At 49.4% G+C, this 20055-nt stretch overlaps 4 protein-coding genes across 4 annotated transcripts; 1 reads left to right on the top strand and 3 right to left on the bottom strand.

The window, feature by feature from the left end:
• Positions 1 to 103: 103 nt before the first annotated feature.
• ALTATR162_LOCUS11228 (uncharacterized protein) lies at positions 104 to 8883 on the bottom strand (the record flags this gene model as incomplete). Its single annotated transcript, XM_043318870.1, has 10 exons — positions 104 to 177; positions 231 to 304; positions 1552 to 4039; positions 5484 to 5605; positions 5727 to 6546; positions 6605 to 6810; positions 6863 to 7155; positions 8515 to 8524; positions 8580 to 8752; positions 8809 to 8883. The coding sequence occupies 10 exons, from the start codon at positions 8881 to 8883 to the stop codon at positions 104 to 106; spliced, it is 4335 nt and encodes a 1444-aa protein (XP_043174805.1).
• A 635-nt stretch (positions 8884 to 9518) lies between these two features.
• Positions 9519 to 11723, bottom strand: ALTATR162_LOCUS11227 (uncharacterized protein; the record flags this gene model as incomplete). Its single annotated transcript, XM_043318869.1, has 6 exons — positions 9519 to 9715; positions 9770 to 10373; positions 10424 to 10564; positions 10648 to 11200; positions 11380 to 11570; positions 11664 to 11723. The coding sequence occupies 6 exons, from the start codon at positions 11721 to 11723 to the stop codon at positions 9519 to 9521; spliced, it is 1746 nt and encodes a 581-aa protein (XP_043174804.1).
• A 6143-nt stretch (positions 11724 to 17866) lies between these two features.
• Positions 17867 to 18694, top strand: ALTATR162_LOCUS11226 (uncharacterized protein; the record flags this gene model as incomplete). The annotated part of the gene is made up of 1 exon (XM_043318868.1): positions 17867 to 18694. The coding sequence occupies one exon, from the start codon at positions 17867 to 17869 to the stop codon at positions 18692 to 18694; it is 828 nt and encodes a 275-aa protein (XP_043174803.1).
• Positions 18695 to 18900: 206 nt separating this feature from the next.
• On the bottom strand, positions 18901 to 19569 carry ALTATR162_LOCUS11225 (uncharacterized protein; the record flags this gene model as incomplete). Its single annotated transcript, XM_043318867.1, has 1 exon — positions 18901 to 19569. The coding sequence occupies one exon, from the start codon at positions 19567 to 19569 to the stop codon at positions 18901 to 18903; it is 669 nt and encodes a 222-aa protein (XP_043174802.1).
• Between the last annotated feature and the right edge of the window lie 486 nt (positions 19570 to 20055).

Here is a 20055-nt window from a genome sequence, read left to right as displayed (position 1 = left end):
ACTAATGCTGTAATACTGTAGCTAACGGATTTCCCGATTCTTGCTATGAGCCGCGCTGTCAACTGAAAATGTCACCTTCCGATATTGTCTTCCCCCCCGAACTCTATGACCAGCCCGTCGACGATCTGTCCAGACAGTCTATGCCTTCAGCTGCTAGGTCCACCGTCGCCTCCGCCGCTTCTGGTAGTATTAGCCAATTTCTTTGCCATACCGTTTCTAGTCAGACTCACAGACTGTGTAATTCGCCGCTCCAACGATGAGACCTTGTAGACGTAGCCGGCAGGAGTTTGTGTGGCATTGAGTGCTGGCGATCCACTCGTAAGTCAGAACCCAGAGAGATTGAACCGTTCAAAAATCTACGGACTGGCGTCGGATCGGTTATTCGATGTCGGCGCATGGGGTTCTTTTGTCGAATATCCGTCCAGGCTAGACACTGCCACGTTACTCATGCTTGGAACGAGCTGAGAAGGGCGTGTTTGTGATGCCGAGCCATACTCGACTCCAGTAGTAATGTCTTTCGTACTTCGTTCAAGGCTATGTCGTTCGATACTTGACGATTGGTTTAGAGGCGAGTGTTGTTGCCAGCGGTCTGGACGAATTGATTGATTCAATGTATTCAGGCCGCTCGGCATTTGCCTTTTGTGTGCGTTGATCTCGTCCTGAATTGTTCTTCTCGTCTCTTCATCGCTAAGGTCTTCGAGGCTCAACTCCATGTTTGTCTCTATTTGTTCGGCCTCTTTGAAAAGGTCATATTTTCTTAGCATTGCGACGACCAATTGCTGCGTTGAGATTACATCGCCAATATCCCACCCCGCACAGCTTTCAGCAAGTGCTATAGCTTCTTGTGCCAACCAAAAACCTCTCACATGGTTTCCACTTCTGACATCAACTTCAGACTTCTGAATCTTATCTTCCACGTCTTTTGCTGCAGGGCTCCCAGCTTCTGGTCTTGGGTAAAAGGCGGACATTTCTGAGACAACTGGAGCTAAACAAAATGTGGTCACAGCGAACAATGGCGTCCAGGTCCATAAGGAACTTTCACCGGATATAACGGAACCTGCCTAGATACCTGGACTATCGTAGATGCCCAACCACACCACCTCTTATTTACAGTTGGGCTGGTCACTATTTCTGGCTAAGGTTTGGCGCACCTGCATGCAGTCAACCATGCTCATCAATTTGGGAGCTTGCGCGATTGGACGTCAGCCTTAGGGCGCTCACTTTCGGCTTTACCCCACCATGTGTGTCCTATGTATCTGTAGCCCGTCTCATAAGTGGCACTATGTGGGAGGTTACATTTAGCCTCCTACCATCTATAAGTAAGTTACGCGCACTGCTTTGTTCTCGGTGTTTGACGGCGTGCAATCGCAAGAACACTTCTTTCCGTTTCTTTGAGTCACATCGGAGTAGTAAATTCTTCGATCAGCAGTAATTACATACAGCGCTAGCCATAACATCCGTTTAGTTCATTTCAATAGAAAAGTCTTCTGAAGCTTTCTGATGCGCTCGAGATCTTGCACAGCTTCCCCATTCATTTTCTGGTGAACGTACGCTTCCCCAATTAGTGTAAATATGTTAGCGGACTCAGTCGAAGCACACATCTCCAAATCTTCAACCTTTCTGAGAACTACAGGTACCGAACAACCACCGATGATGCATACAATGTCATCTTTCTTGCACTTTTCGGGGGCTAGTCCGTAAACCCGATCGTTCCCATAGGCTAGATCCAATCTCAATCGCATGAAGCGGCGCCTCCAGACAACACTCTTGGCCCTCTTGAGATATTTCGAGGTCATGGTGTCGAGCGGAGTATCCGAAAGTGACCTATTGGTGTTCAGATCACCTTGGCTATTAACGAAGCGTGAGTCTTCAAGGCAATGAAGACAAGCTCTTTTGTACCATTCCGGGAGATTATTTCCATTTTCAGTCCGGTCGGCAACCAGTGTCCGCCACAAGCGATCGGGGACAACATTCCTCTTGTCCTCTCTCAGTTCCGCTATCCAGTCGCCCGGTATGACACCCTCTCGCATTATATCAGATCGTTTCTCAACAGTACCTAAGACGAATCCTGGGACACTGAGGTACCCAGCGTGTCCCGTATGATGTACTTGTTCTTTGCCTTCTTGTATGTAAAGTCCTTGTAAAGATCTCGAGGCCTGCCTGTTAGGTGAACGTGAGGGATCAGCCAATTCTCTGATAGTTCTGAGACCATTGGGCTTGGTAAAAGCTGAGAGAATTGGATCCCAGTTTGAAGGCGCGGTAATAGAACGCCTATGGCCCTTTATTGGAGAAACTGGATCTGGCGGGGTTTCCTCGTTTGTAGACGTGAAGCTAAGACTGTCAGTCGATTTGGGGCGAGGCTCTTGGATAGCATTACGCAATGAGAGCTCATCCGGCATGCTGACGTTTGGTCGACTCTGGAATCTCGCTGTTGGCGAGGATTGAGAGCTGTGGTCTTCGCGCGTACGTACGCCATTGACCTTAGCAGAGATACTAGGCATTGGAACATTGCCGGTTGACCACCGATCCTGTGTGATTGGAACTCGTGTTTGGGGAACCTTCTGACTGAGACGTTCGTCCTGCTCAGGCTTCCAATTTCCCGAAGCATTATACTGCTTCCATCTTCGATGTGGAGAAACAGCAACGAAATTTTCGCCATTTTGTCTCTCGTGAGACGTGCCCGGCAAGCCAAATGGAGCATTGGTAAGGTCTGATATCCAAGAAGGTAGTTGAACTCTTTCGCGTGAAGTGTCAGTCACTAGTGGAGCCCAATGCCGACAGATGATATCTCGGGATCCTGACTTCTCAATGCAACGATGCACGAATGCCATGAACAGATCTGGCGTGCCCTTCTCGTTGTTTGCACTGAAATCAAAGTCTTCTAACCCAGGTGAGTCGTATGCGAGTGCCCGCACTGAATGGATAACGTCCTCGGGAAACCTGGCTTGAGATTGCTGGAACGTGCAGACAAGTGTCTCAAGATCAAGGAGCCTTTCAGCAATCTCTCCTGTAGAAAACTTTCGGTAGACGTGCGTCAGTGACTTGACCAGCTGAGTTGCGCTCAAAGTCGATATCTGTGCAAATACCGGCTTTGGGTTGAAGGTGCGCTCCATCATTGCTTGGTTCTCCTCTAAGATCGATATAGCGACTGCGAGATCATCCCAATGCACTACGTTGTGCCCGCAATGAACTGAAGCGCTTCTTGCTGATGCAATTTCTTGGATTATCCAACGACGACTGAACCATTGTGTTTCCTTCAGGGTTTCGACAAGGTTCCTCCAGTGGCTTATTGTGGCTTCGTCCACAATACGAAGGCATGCTTCGAGCTGCTCGAAATTGCTGATCTTGTGAACGAAACTGAGGGCTTTGCTTGATTGCTCGTCGGGATCTCCAAGCCATATGCATACATTCTTAGCGGAGTTATAGATCTCACTCATCATGGACAATTGCCTGTTCTTCTCGGCAGTTGCATGTGGACGATCGCGCTGATCTATGCATATGGCGTCCACCCAAAGACTGACGAATCGCGTAGTATGGCGTAGGTGTTTCAAAGCTTGGTGTAGATTGGATCGGACAGGGAAGTCCTGGGCTGGTCCACATTGAAGTCGGCCTACCTCGTCAACCGCAACGCGATGAATCGAGATAATCTGATCAGCTTGGCTATCGCCCCAACAGTACGATAGAGCTTCAAATCTGTTCTTCACCTGATTCAAGTCCACAACGTATAGGTCGCATACCACGGTTTCGTCAAAATTCTCCACGCGCTGTGGATGGATACGTAAGAGCCGAATCGGACGGCCGTTTTCCTTGAGACTCAGGCCTTCGTAGCTGAAAGATTTTGTAGCCTGCTGAACCCTTTTGGCTTGTTTGACACTGGGATGGTTGAAGTACCTCTTCCAGAGATCCTGACCACGATATTGCGCGCGATGACTGGGTACTCCTTGCCTGGCAATCCTGTCATCCGGCTCGTCATTGTTTCCCAGCAAGAAGTTTTTCAGCTTGCGGTCGTATTCAGACATGCCGCTGGCCTCGCCCGCCCCTGGACGTTCCATGTCTCAGAGATGGTTGCTTGTATCTGTTCAATGTAACAATGCGCTCAGTGCTGGGCTTTCCCGCTTCGATTCAGGGTACGAGGCGAACAAGTTATATAGCGAATGTGTTGAGCTGAGATTGTGCTCGCTGAAAGCGGATAGTCGCCGTAGTAGCGTATGCGCACATCATGTACGTAGCGCACAGCCACTGTTGGCTTCCGTGGTTCTTAGTTTCTCAGCCTGAGTCACTGAGTTACTTTCTGTCAACGCGGCTCATTGGGCGTATTCGTGCTTCTGCAAAATCTGGGTAGCAGTGAGACTTACCTTATATCATTTTGTTATACATAATTGCAGTCTAAAGTTATCGGACTTGGAGGCAATCGTTATCCAGCTTCAATAAGAAGGTTGTGGTGCGGTCCCAGAACAGTGTCCAGCCTTGAACGCCTTGAACGCCACCCTATATTCGGCAAAGTGTAGCTACGACATGAAGGCTGCCGATTCAGCTCTCGATGAAATACCTAGATTTTAGTGCATTGGATCTACTCCTAAACCAGGATGAAGGAGTTGTGGGTGGTCAGCGTCTTGCCGCATGACTGACTTCAAGGCTGACCAGCCTACGCTTCGAAGTACTTTACGACAGTATCGAACATGTTGCTTGTCAATGGAGGCTACCGGCACGGCAAGTAATGATCGATAACAAGAATGCCTGTATCCATGATCAGCCATTTGAGACCTGCTTTGTTTGACACCCACGGGTGGATCGTACCGTACAGACTAAACGGCACTTCCTTCGGTCAGCAGAGAAAGCTGTGAGATTTCAAGGCTGGGGGATCATTGCATGATAAGAGCTCCATTCCGTGTGTCAGGCTGACCAACCAGGGCTCGTGCGGAAGCGAATGTGCTTGAGCGATATCATCAGCCTGTTGCGCCACGGCGCTTACGGATAATATGTGACACTTACGAAGGAGCTCGTTCTTGATCGGTGTTACCTAACACTCAAAATATACCCTACAAACATATAAAATGTTACGTTCTCTGCTATGTTAGTGTAGATACAGCGTATACCTTTAGGGTGTTGTATGGCTAGGTACAACTCATGAAAAACGAGCTTCCCTGTAGTTACTCCAAGCTCGCGGTCCTTCGAACTAACATAGACTAGCAGCAGACCGGCGGGTTCTTTTCGTGTTTCTAATTGAAGATGGCGTTACCGATCATCAGTCTACCTGTGGCGAGGTCGAGGCTTACAAGGCTATCAGCGACGTGCCAATGTGAAAAGAACCAATGTCCATCTTCGCTCTACTTCAACATGGGTGGAAAGGTGATATTCTTTGAATGCTACCCTCACGTCATTACAAAATTCAAGACAGTAGCTATTTATATAAGCTAGTCCATCGCGCTACAAGACCACACTTCACAGTCACTGTACGGGCTTCACCTTAATCATCAACGCACTTTTGTCCCATAGCGTGAAAACCTTCTGCTCACCCACCCAATCCCTCTCTTTCTCTACGAGTTCGAGGTCGAAAGCGAAGATTACTTTAGCGAGGATAAGACGCATTTCCGCGTACGCCAGACTAATAGAACGATAATGTCAGTTCGTAATTCTTTTGCTCTTCCTTCCCTAAGCAAGCAATAGAAGAGAAGATTGTTACTAGACAGGGAGGGAGGGGAGAAAGAAAGAAATAGTATACGTACTTCTTGCCCAAACAGTTCCTTGGCCCAAAGCTAAACGGGTTCAACGCCGATCTCTTATCATCCTTGTACCGTTCCTCGCCCAACCAGCGTTCGGGAACGAAGAGCTCCGGATCCTTGTAATTGCGCTCAGAATGGTTCATGGCGTGTTGGGAACAGTATACCGAGGTGCCGCCAGGAATATAGTGGCCTGAGATATGGTCGCCGCCCGCTGGTACAATGCGAGGAAAGCCTGTGGGAACGGGTGGGTAGTATCGTAAGGTTTCCTGGAAGACGGCAATGAGGTATTCCAATTTGTTAACCTTCTCTATATTGATTTGGTCGGTGGAGGAGAATTGAGAACGGATTTCAGCGGCGAGTTTAGTGTACGCGGAGGGGTTGCGGAGGAGAAGGTAGGTAGCTCCCGATAAGGTTGTAGCAGTAGTTTCGCTACCTGCAATTAGGAATGCGACTGCATTGCTGTCCATTTCGTCTCTGGTCAATCTCGTTGCTTCCTTTTCTTGGTTGTTCACTATATGGGTGAAGAAGTCTGCTCTTTCTCCTTCTTTCTCACGATCAATCTTCGCTAGTCGCTTGCTCACTTGGTTGTGAGCGCGCTGGAAGAACTCGAGTCGTGCACGCGTAGGACTTGAGTTGTCTTGGAAAAGACTGCGTAAGGCGTCGGCGTACGCGAAGACGAAATGTTTGTTCCGAGCAGCATGAAAACAAGTAACCATTATGGCCTTGAAGGTGATGGAAACCCAGTTGTGTTTGACGGAATCGCGCAGGCAGTAGAGCGGTTCGCCGAAGGTGAGATCGGATATGATATCAAAGGTTGCATAGTCTATCGCACATATGATCAGTACAAATGCGAAGTGCAAGACGGTATCTAAGTTACTAACTGTACCATGTCATGATGTCCATATCTTTGTTTTCAGCGGCGTGTTCGCCTATACGCTGGACGAGAAGATCCACATAAGATTGAATGATACTCTCTTGTCCTCGCAGGGCTTTGTCACTGAAAGCATGGGAGAGGTTACGTCGCATTCGCGAATGCCCCGCTTCATCTGCTATGAGAACTGAATCGACACCGTTAGCAGCTTGGATGCTGTTCCCTAATCAGCATGTTCTTGCTCGTGTCTTAGGCAGATTTGACTTACAACCATTTCTTATCCTTGAAGTAATGTCCAGTGCTCTTGTTCTTGCTTGTGCGGAAGCCGTAGATGTCTTGCCACGCAGTCTCTCCCGAGATGAAGCTGACTTCACTTGGCGCCAAACGAACTGCATCGCCGTATTTGTCGTGGGACGCTTTTACCCATCTGACCATACTACCATCACGCATATGTTGGGCGTAAGGAATACCGCACGCGCGTGCAATAAAGGGACCTGGGATGTGTTTAAGAGGATGGAAGAAAAGATTGTAAACAACCGAGTAGAAAGCATAGACGGTGGCCTATTCCATGTCAGTGGGTGTCCATAACTTCGCACAATCAGTGTTTTGCTTTGAGCACCGAACGATCTGCTAATGTTGAAGCAGTGAAGAGACTGTAGCTTAAAAAACGTAGAGCATGTACTCACCAATGCTGAGAACACTGCAAACAAAAAAACTGCGCCCTTGAAGTTGAAAAGCTCCGAGTCCGCGGGTGATATACTTGTTAAGAACGTCATGGTTGAATTGAAGAACGATCGCAACTTGGAATGAGCTGTGTCAACCTTGTGCATCTGTCAAGCGTAGGCATGAAACAGAGGAATTATATAGCGATGAAACCACCTGACCCGCCAACCAGGAGATCGTCAAAGCATCATCGTATACGTTAGGGATGGTCGTCGTCGACGTAGCGCAAGACATTGATTCAGTATGCAGCTCGTCGGAGCGTCGGAGGGTAAGCGCCATTGATCTCCAGACATTGCTTGTGCTAGAATCAAGCTAGCACGAATCGATATCAGATCAGCACATTTAGACTCCATATACCCCTCATACAGTGCGCAAGCATCGGCCGAGGAGTAGTTGACTCTCCGCTTACCCCATTGCTTCGCTCTGTTGCCCTGCCGCTCTGTTCCATCTACCGCCTCCGAAAACATTTCCTATATCAACCTCATCTCTTCGCTCTGTTCCCTCTGTCACCTCCGAGCCTCGCTCTTAGCCTCACCCCGAGCTTAGGTATGGAGAGAGTGTCTTCCGCGGAGTGTTAATAGTAACATCCACGGAGTATGATGAAGATGGCGTTGTTGTATACATTGTGATGTTTTGCCGCCCTGTGGAGTTACATCATTCTGTTTGCTCACAGGGTGAAACCTTGTCGCGCTTCCTTGCGTGTGACTTCTCGAGCAGAGGTGAACTGACGTGTACATTGACTTCTACTGCTGGGATGCTAATGATACTGGTATGAATGTCAAAGGTCGGATAAGCGAGCGAATTCCGGACGCATTGACTTTCAGATTCTCGTGCCGTCTGACCATATCGACAGCTGTTATACGATAAGTCAGAAGTACAATAGAAACATACCATACTGACAGGATTCGAGTAAAAATTGTCTCTTCATTCTCCTGCATAGAAAGACCACAGATGAAAGTAGGTGCACTAAGTGTCACCACGCGCGTCAACCTCCGTACGTCTTGTTGTGATATAAACCGTCCCAACTCTTGTCAGTATAACCTGCTAATCATCCTCAGGCCTACTGACACTTGATGCGAAACAAGCTGTGATATGGGCGGGCGCATGCTCAAAGTAAAAAGGTATCGTCGGGAAGAAATGTCGGTTCGAACTCGAATCGCACGTGAACTGTAATTATCTCGTAGGTTTTCGCGCAACTGGAGATCCCCTGTCATATAGTCAGCATTGCACCTTGTGCCTTTATATCATCATATACTACCTACCCTTCCTGCGCCGCGTTCCACGTTTTGACAAAGGCGCGTTGTGTCTTATCTGTATACGACTCTGTGCTGACTTCCTTGACCCCGACCTTTGCGCCGTCTTTCGTGAAGACGACGTTCTTCTTTTCCATCTTCTTGACGCCGCGCTCGGCGAGCTCGTTGGAGTAGAGGAAGATCTGCAAAACACATATATTAGCGATCCAATGCGCAAATTGTGGATGAGGTGTAATACCTGGTAGCCGACCCATCCTAAGCCTCCGACGACTGCGAAGAGGATCACAAGTGGAATGAGGTTCAATGCGCCCATGGTTGTGGTGGTGGTGACGTAGTGAGGCTGGTGTTGCGCTGACGTTCGTGGTAGCGGGGTAACCTTGCGAGAAAGTTGAGCGGGCTGTGAATGAGGCGTAGGATGGCGCGAGACGAGAAGAAGTAGTCAAAATAAAAGAAGGCATTCACAGTTTCCGTAAATTGTTGAATGGCTGAGGACCCACTATTGGCCGTCTTTCTAGATGCCGTGGCTGAGCAGATGAAACCCCGAACACGAATTGGAGGGTCAGCCTTGGCACGGAAACGGGCCGCAGCTGATCGCGCCCGGATGATGCCTCGATCAATGATTGCGACATGTGAGCGGCGACGCCGGACTTTATCTTGTGAAGGGTGCTGGTGACACCCTATTATCACGGGGGGTTTGTTTGGGATGCCTGAACGATGGGCGTTCTCCACATTGATCACCCGCTTCGAACCGGTGGGTCACAAGTGCACTTGCTCGATGCGGATGACTATTAGTGGGACAGTACATTTGCTTCGAATTAGATCCACCGCTGAGTCCTTGTCGCATCTATGAATCCATAAATAATACACGTGCGATTTCACATATCGCGAACTTGAAAGGTTTACATCCTCCAGATATCTTACAGGTCCGTTACCTCATCTCAATCCGCATCAAGGAAACATGGGTCCACATGTCAGAACATGTCTCCTTGCTAGGACCAATACCTGAGCACTACTCAGCCCAAACTTCGTACCAATGACGGACAATCGACCAAACAGCCAGTCGCGTTGCTCTTGCGGTACAGTCTCGGCGTTTGCTGCGACATATAGCGGCCACACCAACGAGTACCCTCCGAATGCTTCCGCAGCTGCAGACCAGTTAGCACACAGGATGATAATCCACCCAAAGGACTGCGACATACCATTCTGTTCTTGCCCCATCTCTTTGGCCACGGGTTGCAGTTCGTAGTTCATGTGGAATGGCACACAAGCACCGATCTCATCCACCATCATCTGAATGACAAACACACTTTTATTCCATGCTTCATCGCCATCCGCATAGTTACCACTGAAGCTTAGCCACGTTACACATGCCATAATTACTCTTCGACAGAATATCCGACATACACGGTAGTCGTTCATTATACTCGCCAACGGCACGTCGTGATATACATGCTGCTCGCCTGGCCATCTTTCCGCCAGCGCGATGTCTTCGGGTGCGATCGTTTCGCTGACGACACCGATGATGCGATGTTTCCATTCGGGAGGTAGTGTGCGGTACCACTCTTCGAGGTTGCTGTCGACCATCTGTGCAAATTCGAGGATCTGCTTTGCTTCCGATTCGTAGGTAGGGTCGTAGGGTGTGGTAGTGAGGGTATTCGCGCGGGCGCGTAGGTTTGGGAGATCGATGCAGATGAGTGTCAGGCGATTGGCAGCGTTTTCCTCGGATATGTCGCCGTTACCGATCCAGCCTTTCGTGCCAGGGAATGTGTCGATAGGTTTTGAGCGTTGGACACAACTTGTGATCTACTCTTCATCAGTGTCTGAGACGTGGTATGTGACATGACCGTTTTTACCATCATCGTTCTTACAGCACGGAATATTGCATGGGACATTGGATCATTAAACTGATCCATTCCTCTCAACTTCGTCAATGCAACAGCGCCGTCGACATGGTTTCCCCATGCTGTGATAGTGTCGTCTGTACTCATTATTGTCTGGCATTCGTCAGCTCATAAATATATCATGCAGCTGGTAGAACAAGCTACAAAGACCTTCAAGAAGTAACCAATCTACTTACTTCATACAGTGAGAACATGAGAATAGCAACCACGGTCTCATCACTCTTCGCCATCACAGGATCTTTCAGATCATCGTTCAGCTTCTTGATAGCTTTGCCATAGGTAGATACTGCCTCACGGAGGAGCTCTTGTCGGCCAGGGTACTGACCGCATGTTGCCATTGCAACAGCGGTAGTGGCTAGGTGAAGAACCGAGGATGGACGGGCGCGGTTGTAGAGAGGCACCAGATATTCGAGGTAGCCTCTTGTACTTTCGGCTTGCTGTGGTAGGGTGATGAAGTTCTTGAAGAAGAACGGTACAGCTTCAGCTTCTGGCGCAAGTGAAATGGTTGGTGGTACTGCATTTTCGAGATTCCACACGAATGCTTCAAAGTCAAACGACTGGTTAAGAGGCAGCGGTGGTGTTGTGTAATTGGGTAGGGCCAGTATTTGTTGTGATTGACTCAAGTCTGATGGTGATCTTGATTTTGATCGTGACGTTATTATCTGGAAGGCCTTTTCTCCTGGTACTGCATTTTCTCCCGGTGATACATCAAACGTCGAAGAAGGTGAACTAAAAACGTTAGTAGATACTCAAAAGGCAATGTGGATCTGCGGCTCGGGTCTGTCACATGCAAATACACACAGACCATATACCACAAGGACTAGGGTACGCAATTGCTCGGCAAAGCTTATTGGTATACATCAAAGGCATGAAGCGAGGCGAGATAGACAAAGTAGTGTAGTACATACAGATGTGGAGAAGTGTTCGAGCTTGACGCCCCGGTACTATTGCTTGATGCGGTCGTCCCAGAGGATTTCCTCGCCTTCTTGGCCATAGCTTTGTTCTCATCTCGAAAGACCAAATCGAAGTCGTCGGGATAGCCGGGACATACTCGGGCAGACTTCTTGCAATTGCCACATGTTGGTCGCTTCTCATCGCACTATGCATAGTCAGTAAGCGTATCCGGATACGCAGGGAGGCGACATCGCTAGTTGAGAGGAAGGAGTAATCGTCGCGAGGTACCAATACATACCTTTATTCTGCGGCTCTTACACATGCCACATCCCCGGCTCGGCTTTCCCGTGTAAACCATTGTGATATAACTGTAATCCAAGGAGTGAATGAAGAGAACGAAGCGGCGTTTTGAAACCTCAGACCCGTAGACAACACCTATCTTCCAAATGGAGCCCGTAGCTTATGATTATAAAGATCCTGTGAGTGAACAACGATACTCCTAATCGAATATCAGGCAACTCCGCCTCTGAAGCCTACGACTACCATCAAGCCCACGTTGTCGCTTAATCCTAATGACAAGCTTCAGCTCGCCAATGTCTGACAAGCCCTGTATATCAACGGAATCGTGAATTCCCATAAACCGAGGCACGCGATGGTAAGCACAAGAAAATTGACGTCGACGTAGGTCGGACAAGGCGTACGGCCGATAGTGCAAACACTCGCTAGGGAAGGAATTCGCGATCGGACCACCGAGCGTATGCGTAGCGTATAAAAATTGACCTATGGGGAGGGCAGGAAGACGATGACAAGACTGTAAACTGCATTTTGAAACCGGACGAGGGGTGACATGGCAGTCTGAGCCGATTGGTCTAGCTCACCGAGACGCATCGCAGGAAGGGGCTGTTGTAGTGGTTGATTTTTCTCGCAAGCAACACCAGATTGGGTTTAGGGCTGCGCCTGAATGAGTGGCGCAGCATGGTTTCAACCGTTTCTGATATCACCAGCTACGCGACAAGACACGAGAAACGTGCTCTGAGGCGTTTTCAAACGTTGCTGCCTGGTGTCTTCCATGCAGGTACCTCAGGCACTGACGCAACGGCTTACGCATGTCGCATTTGACCTCCTTCGGGATTATGGGAGGTTTAATGAGAATCGCCGACTTGTCCGGGTTCGCGGCATTACCCGCATGCCAGCGATTGCGCCCTCTTCGCAACGTGTCTTCTTCCCTAGATCACGATGGGAGACAGGCTCCGATGACGAGATGATGTAAAGAGATACCTGAGTGAGTGGTGGAGGACGTGGACGGGCGGAGCGCACCTGTGCATGCATCCTGAGAAGAGTGGGAATGCCCTGATTACAGACGGCAACCATCGCAACACAAACACCGAGGGCTCAGCGTCTCTTTGATACCACCGAAGAACAAAAGTGCGAAAGTAATCCTCAACGAAAGCGCACGTGTCGAAATATGCATGACATCGGAATATTGACAGATAGCGCCAAATGCTGTCACGCAGTCGCTCAAACCATGGTCTAACTATACTACTTTTACATGATCTATATGCAGAGATGGCAAGGAATGTACCTGCAGCCCAACGAAGGTTGATCATCATCAGGGAAAGATGCAGGAGCCTCCGTTCCTATTTACCCGACCAAACAGCAGGTGGGCTTCTCGATCGGATACCGTTGTCGCTTATACCTGGCCAATGACCAAGTTGGTACATCAACTCTTTTGATGACGCGGGCCTTGTAGGGCCTTGAAGCGTCATAGTACTCGCAACGCATTTCGATGGGATCTCGCTCCGCTATTTACAGCCGCTGAACAAGACCCAGCCTGTAAGCTCATGGCTTTCCACCACAAAATCGCAAACCGAAGTCTTGAGTTAGGGAAGCATATTGTGATACAACCTGGGAGAACGATGTCAAACATTTACTTCACGTAGGAGACACGAGCTCCCACTGCTGAGACGAACTTGTAGTTAGCCGCCTGCCTGGTACACAACAATAGCTCAAAGCGAAGGTACAGCCAGGAATGCTTATATGATTAGTGCCAACTTCAACGCGATCATGCGGCGAAGCTGGGTACGCATCTTCAGTGGGTACCACCTCGAAAACATATGGTTCTGGTTGTGCTTCGACCTTAGCGCTGCGTTAACTATCCACCATGGCATGCTCACGATTCCAAGGTCACAAATGCAAATAGTCCTGCATGTTGAGTGGCCTCCTTTCGGCACATTATACCACAGTACTTCCGGACATTTCTTCGTGAAGGGACAGCATCTATTTCATCAAGGTTGTGGATCTAGCCGATCGACTGCTTGGAGCATACAATTCGCCCTCCGGAATACCATGCGCAAGCATGTACTTGGCAAGCCGAACAGGTCTTGTATCGCATGCTGATGGTGGAGCCTCCTCAACGGCCGAAGCGATGACGCTACTGTTCAAGACGAGATATCTGTCGAAAACCATCGGCAATGAGATATACTGGCGCAAAGCTGAGAAGGTTATGGAGGTCGTTGACAGTGTTGACGTGCACGATGACTTGGTACCTATCCTCATCTCGCCTCATTCGATAGCTTTACAACAACGGAGATCCGTCTAGGAAGTCGAGGCGACTCTTACTATGGTAAGCTCCTAAAGGCACGCGATTCATAACTCACATACTAATGGTTGCAGAATATCTCATCAAACAGTACTTATAGACCTCCGAACCAATATACCTTCAGACGTGGGAAGAGGCTCTGACGGGAATCCAAAGGCACCTGATTACCCCTACGAAGCATGCTAGGCTCAGAATTGTCGCCGAACTACCCAGAGGAATCGGTGGCCCACTACCACCGACGATCGACCAGCTCGTCTGCTTCTTACCAGGCTCCATCGCACTTGGAGCAACCAATGGGTTCACCGAAGCTGAAGCCTGCCGGTTACCCAGTTGGAACGATGGAAAGTCGCGACAGATGTAGTTAGCAACTGGGCTTACCAAACATGTTACGGCGTATACATAGTAACTGACACCAGTATCGCACCAGAAATCGTGTGGTTCCGTGCAAGTGACGAGGTGCTACACTCTAAGAAGAACATGTCAAGTGCACCATTGGTAAGTAACTCAAACTCTGAGGCTGTCTGGAAGAGAGACTCCAACATTAAAACCCCTGATACACATAATTTGCAACGACCGGAGACGGTCAAGAGCCTGTTCTTGATATGGCGCGTGACGAAGGATCCCATCTACCAAGAGTAGAGTTGGCAGGTCTTGCAATCTTTCTTGTAGTATTTGACCATGCCGCTCGGAGAGGGTTCTTTTCTCGGAATAATGCCAATGATATCTTCCCTTCACGAAGAGACAACACGGGGAGCCTTTGGCTGGTACGTGAGATCGGAAAGACGACGGTAGTGTGTGTGTGTGTGTGTGTGTGTACTAATGCGCGTTTCTAGGCTGAAATACTCAAACACCTTTACTAGTTGTTCTCCCCAGACGAGATTCTTCCACTGACAGATGTTTTGTTCAATACTGAAGCACATGTGTTTCCTAGGATGGGTGTGCGAGAGCTCAAGGCTGACTGGGAGTGTAGGATTAGGAAAAGAGGCTGAAGACTGTAGAACATAGAATCTTGCGCAGGACCATCGACAGCTAAGCAAAGCACACTTGGGGCGCTGATGCCGCACGCAATACATGTATACATACCGAATGAGCTGTTACGTCGGCAGTGTTTTACCTTTCCGAAGTACACCAAACGATCGGATGTGTAATCATGAGCATGGTGGATGTTAGCCTACTGATCGTGAAAGATAAATAATCGGTGTTCACTGTACTTTGCCAACATCGCTACACTCGAGAATGTACCTACGGTTTTGACAAAATGCGGCATGAGGATCAGCCAATCGACATACCGGGAGCTTTCGTTCGATGGAGTCATGTCTTGCTCGTGTTAATTGGAAGGGCTTCCAGCGCATCGGTGCGTATGTGTCTCGCTCCCAGTAAGTCGCTGAGCCTCAAGTAAAAACGCGTCCACTGCAAAATCCAAGCTTCAACGACTTTATGCCTCCCAGCGCCCACGCTGACCTATGGTAGCACGTCCCTGTGCGCCAATGCTAGTTAACTGGATTCTGAGTATGCATATTAACGCGTGGAGACGAGAGAAGCTGGGATATAGCATGGTTGGAGAACCTTTGTTGACACACTGTCAGTGGACCCTCGAGAATGATGTTTTGTTGCGTTCCACCCACCGTGTCCTGTCCACTCAGTCAGAACTTTGTGATCTTCTTAGCTTCCTCAGGCATTCTAGGCATGCTGCCAGAAGCATCTTCCTCCTCGTTCCTCGTAGCGCCTCACAAATGTGAAATCTAATATATACTTTACAAGAGTTCCTGGTAGTCAGCTTATCTCACATCTCGCCGCCCGAAGGCTCGTGAAGTATGCAGCCTGGTCTAGCCGAGCCTGTTGCCTAGGTGATCTTGATGTGTTTTCTAAACAACGGTGATGGGTTCAAAGGTACTGGTACCGCATCAACATCATCTTGATCTTGCGGCGACTCCGCATGCGCCAGATGCTTCTGACGCAATCTCGCAAGCATCACACCATCGCGTCGTACGCGAAGAAAAAGAAGGAAAGTGAGTTTCAACACACGATGGAAAAGAATTCATCGACACACCATTACAATCAATGGCCTTGGAGTTCTAGATGTCATTCACAATGTGGTTCGGCTACTGCACGTACACCGTACCGTACGTATGCAGGTTGCAGCTCCGATCACTTCGCATAACAGCGGATCCCACGCTATCGGTCCTACCTCGTATCGAAATTCATTGGAAAAATCCTTGGGGTGTACCGGCGCGCGCCTATCCGCAGCATCCACAGTACAAATCTTGACGACCGGATCTGTAGAGCTGGTTGCACTGCGACTCAGGCACATCAAGAAAAAAACATGTTTGTGAAGGCGTACCTCATGCAACCACAGCGTTGCGCCTCGCGTGTAGATGCATGCCTTGTTCCTGCGTCGGTCATCGCATAACTTTATTATTAGTTAGCCTTGCTTACAACTTGGCGTTGTAGTGGGGTAAAACTGTAGGTTGGAACAACGCACGCGAGATGTTGTCTAATTAGAAGCGGCCCGGAAATAAATAGATGATAAAGGTATTCTTTTTTCCCTAGTCCGTAGTAGTATCGTACTGGACTCACGATAGCAATCGCGATTGATGCAACTGGCGATTCACAGAAATCTCGGGCAGAAACCCAATTCAGTGCCGAATAACCGCGAACTATTGCACTATTGTTGCGCGAATTGTCAGTCGGTAATTTTTTTCCTTATGTATGTGTCAGGTTTCATTGGCTTCCGGTGCGAGCTATAAATCACGATCTAGAAGGGAAAGAAAAATGGCTACTCTTATCGTGCTCTGTGTTGGCCGGATAGTTATCTTGGGATGACGATACAAAGGCTTGGTGGTTCACCTGGGCAAGATGAAATAAGGTAAGGCTCGAGCGAATGCCCAGATGTCCACGAAGTCTTGTCGTCCAGGCTATCGCTGCTCAGGGGGGTGATCATCCTGGCACGACACCCGTTGCGTATTAGCGCCGTAGAGAAATTTGGGACGGCAACGTGCGCGTGGCCGCAAGTTCTGTAGGTGTGCCTGTCAGGGACCAACCAGGGCCATGCGCTTAGTGTTTGTTTAGGTGGACTCGGCGCGGCCGGTATGACGATGAGCCCGCATTTTCTTTATTTGTTGATGGGCAGGCATAGTAGGCTTGGCCAAACCTGGAGAAACGGAAGGATGTCGGCAATGGAAAATTCTCGTGATGTCGAATTAAAGGCCGTTTCGTGGCTTGCCTGAGGGTTGAAAAAGTGTCCGTTCGCAGCACTTCGGCTGGGGCTGCCGACCTATCTCCCGACGAATCATGCGGCTTTGACCTCGTTTACTGGCTAGTGGTGATTATAGGCCCATGGCATTTCACTGGTCGCATAAGCAGGAATTCTGGCATTGCGGCCGACCTTCCCAGAATTGCTAAACGCGATGGTGTTCTCATTGGCGAGGGCCAAGATCGTATGGGTTGCGTGTGTTTGGCAGCTAATCCTTTGCGAGTCTCCATGCGAGGGCCGCCCCTGGGCAATGTGTTGGGGATGAACACATGATCGCCAAACGGATAACGAATCCCAGTCAATTGGTAAAGGTCCTATCGTATTGTGGCGCGCCGTCAGTGAAGTGCGTGGTGCCGGTTGGCTAGTTCGGCATGGTAGGAACGAGCCTGATTAAACCCTGTAAGCACGAGCGATATGGGCTACTCCTACGGTCAGTATATAGCCTCGAGGCTGCTCGTCTGCCCCTTGGCAAGCAATCCATCGTACCCTCCCGTCACTCGCTCTCACATTCGCTCGCTTGCGTTTGCCATTCGTTACCAGTCTTGATAATCGTCGGTCGTTCAGTACCACGCCGTGTAATACCCATAATCACCGTTCGGCATCAGTAATCTACCACCGCCACCCACACTACATAACACCCTACCTCAAAATGTCTCTGAAATTCTTGTCCCTCGCTCTTGTGGCTGTCGCAACTGCGTCGCCATTTGAGTCCATGGCAAAGTCCACCAACGACGACCCTTATGAGGCATGCCAACCGCAAGGAGCATCTGGCACGACACCACCAGCAGTCGGCACAGAGCTCAGCTCTCTCTACACCGATATCCTCTCTTCTATCCAGGGTATCACTTTCGACAAACGATCTGTTCATGGCCGTGCGGATGGTTTTGGTTGCCGCCAGAGCCTGGACTGCGTCAACGTAAAGAACATCAACATCCCCATGTGCTACGACAAGTTCACCACAAACTTCCAATTCCCAGATGGCTCTTTCGGAAACGTCGCTGCCGGAACCTACAACTCAGGAGGCACAGAGGTCAACCTCGTCAGCGGAGACTACACCAAAGATGGCCAGAGTGCCAACATCTACTCCAACAACGAGGCTGAGAAGCCCAACACGTCGACTCTTTCGATTCCTGCGCAGTACACCGGTACCGGTGTCGGAGGTGCGATCCCTGTCACAGAACTCGGATCCATCATCGTCTACACAACCACCATTCCCGCCGTAACATACTCGGCGCCCACCACCGTTGCGGAAACCGTCGAGGTTGCAACCGTCAGCGGGTTGGAGGTTTCTACCACCGTACCCGCTATCACCATTACACAAGCCACGACGGTCGCTGCTAAGACCAATGTTGTAACACAAACAAACACCGCTTCAGCTGCACCCACAAGCAGCGGAGCCGCTGGGCAGGTGTCTGTCGACACAACAAGGTCCTTCGGAATGTCGATGGTTGGTGCGTTGCTGTACGCGCTTTTGTAAGCAACTTGTTTCTCGGAAGTCATGCTCGTTGTAGTGAACTGTTTGGATGGGTTGGTCTCGGGCTTATATTCGAGACATCCCTGCATGGATGATACCCGCTGGAGCCTTAGCATATACATGTTGTATACATACTGTGGCAGTACAGCATTGATGTGCCACGCTTAATGAATAATATCGTACCCTTCGCACTCGATTCATGCATTTTCTTATTCCAGTTTTGACAAAGTTTGTTGCATCTTGTTCACTTCCTGATCGTTCACGTCCTCTCCAGGTGCTGTGATGGCTGCTGAGTGGAGCCAAGCTGTGTGGGTCCTCTTTTTGAGCTCCTCGATATTGATGCTTCTGACCCCACCGCCGGCGATCAACGATAGATCTGCTCCAAATTTCGACTGCAATTGACGGAGCTTATCGGCACCTTCAAGGGCGCTTTTTGCCCCGCCACTAGTCAATATGCTCTTGAACCCGCAACGCACCACTGTCTCCACGGCTTCTTCCAAGTTATCTGTCTCGTCGACTGCACGATGGAACGTACATGGAAGCGGAGCTGCAATCTCAACTAACTCCCGGTTGCGAGCGCTGTCTATGCGACGATCGGCGTCTAGGATGCCAAAGACGAACCCGCTAGCTAGAGGCTTGAGCATTTCCATCTCTTTCTTCATGAGCGTGAGTTCTTCATCGGCGTAGAGAAAGTTTCCGCCCCGTGGTCTAATCATAACATTGACTGGGATCGTGACTTGCTTCCGTACATCCTGAAGCGTCGAGAGGGAAGGTGTTACGCCGCCAGCTGCATAGTCAGCGCATAGCTCGATTCGATCAGCACCTGCTCGGGCTGCAGTGATGGCAGAAGACGCGTTAAAACAAGCTATTTCGAGCATTATCGTATGTTTGCAATGTGGGATATTAACGTGTAAGACTGACAGGAAAGTGGCAGGTGGGCTGTGGAGCTAAGCTTGAGGCCGGCTAGTGCTGCAAGTGGATTGGCTGACGACATGACTACGCTATAAGTTGAACATCATATGTCCAGGTCCCTGGAAAATGGAAGAAAACGGGAGATGCTAGATATGATAAATCCTCATGAAGGAGGATGCGGGTATACCATAGCAGGGGACGCTGGGGTTGAAATCGAAGGCCGCTCTGTTTCTTCAAAACTGGCGAAGACTGAAGAGAGTGGTGTCTGCAGTAATTGGCAATAATTGGTTTCATATCAATCCGGAGAGAGCTTAGGATAGCTCAGGTTTACTCTCGGTGTACCTGATGGAAAAACAACAGCACACAAACGGGACGGTTGGTGGGACGATGTTTTCCCAAAGTATGGGATACTACAAGTCCGTCTTTACTTTCCAGAAGGCGCATGTGAAGCT

The sequence above is a fragment of the Alternaria atra genome (assembly GCF_907166805.1).
Source record: "Alternaria atra isolate CS162 genome assembly, contig: 35, whole genome shotgun sequence".
Lineage (NCBI taxonomy): Eukaryota > Fungi > Ascomycota > Dothideomycetes > Pleosporales > Pleosporaceae > Alternaria > Alternaria atra.
Note: the sequence above shows the minus strand (reverse complement) of the source record. Positions and strands in the feature narration are given on the sequence as shown.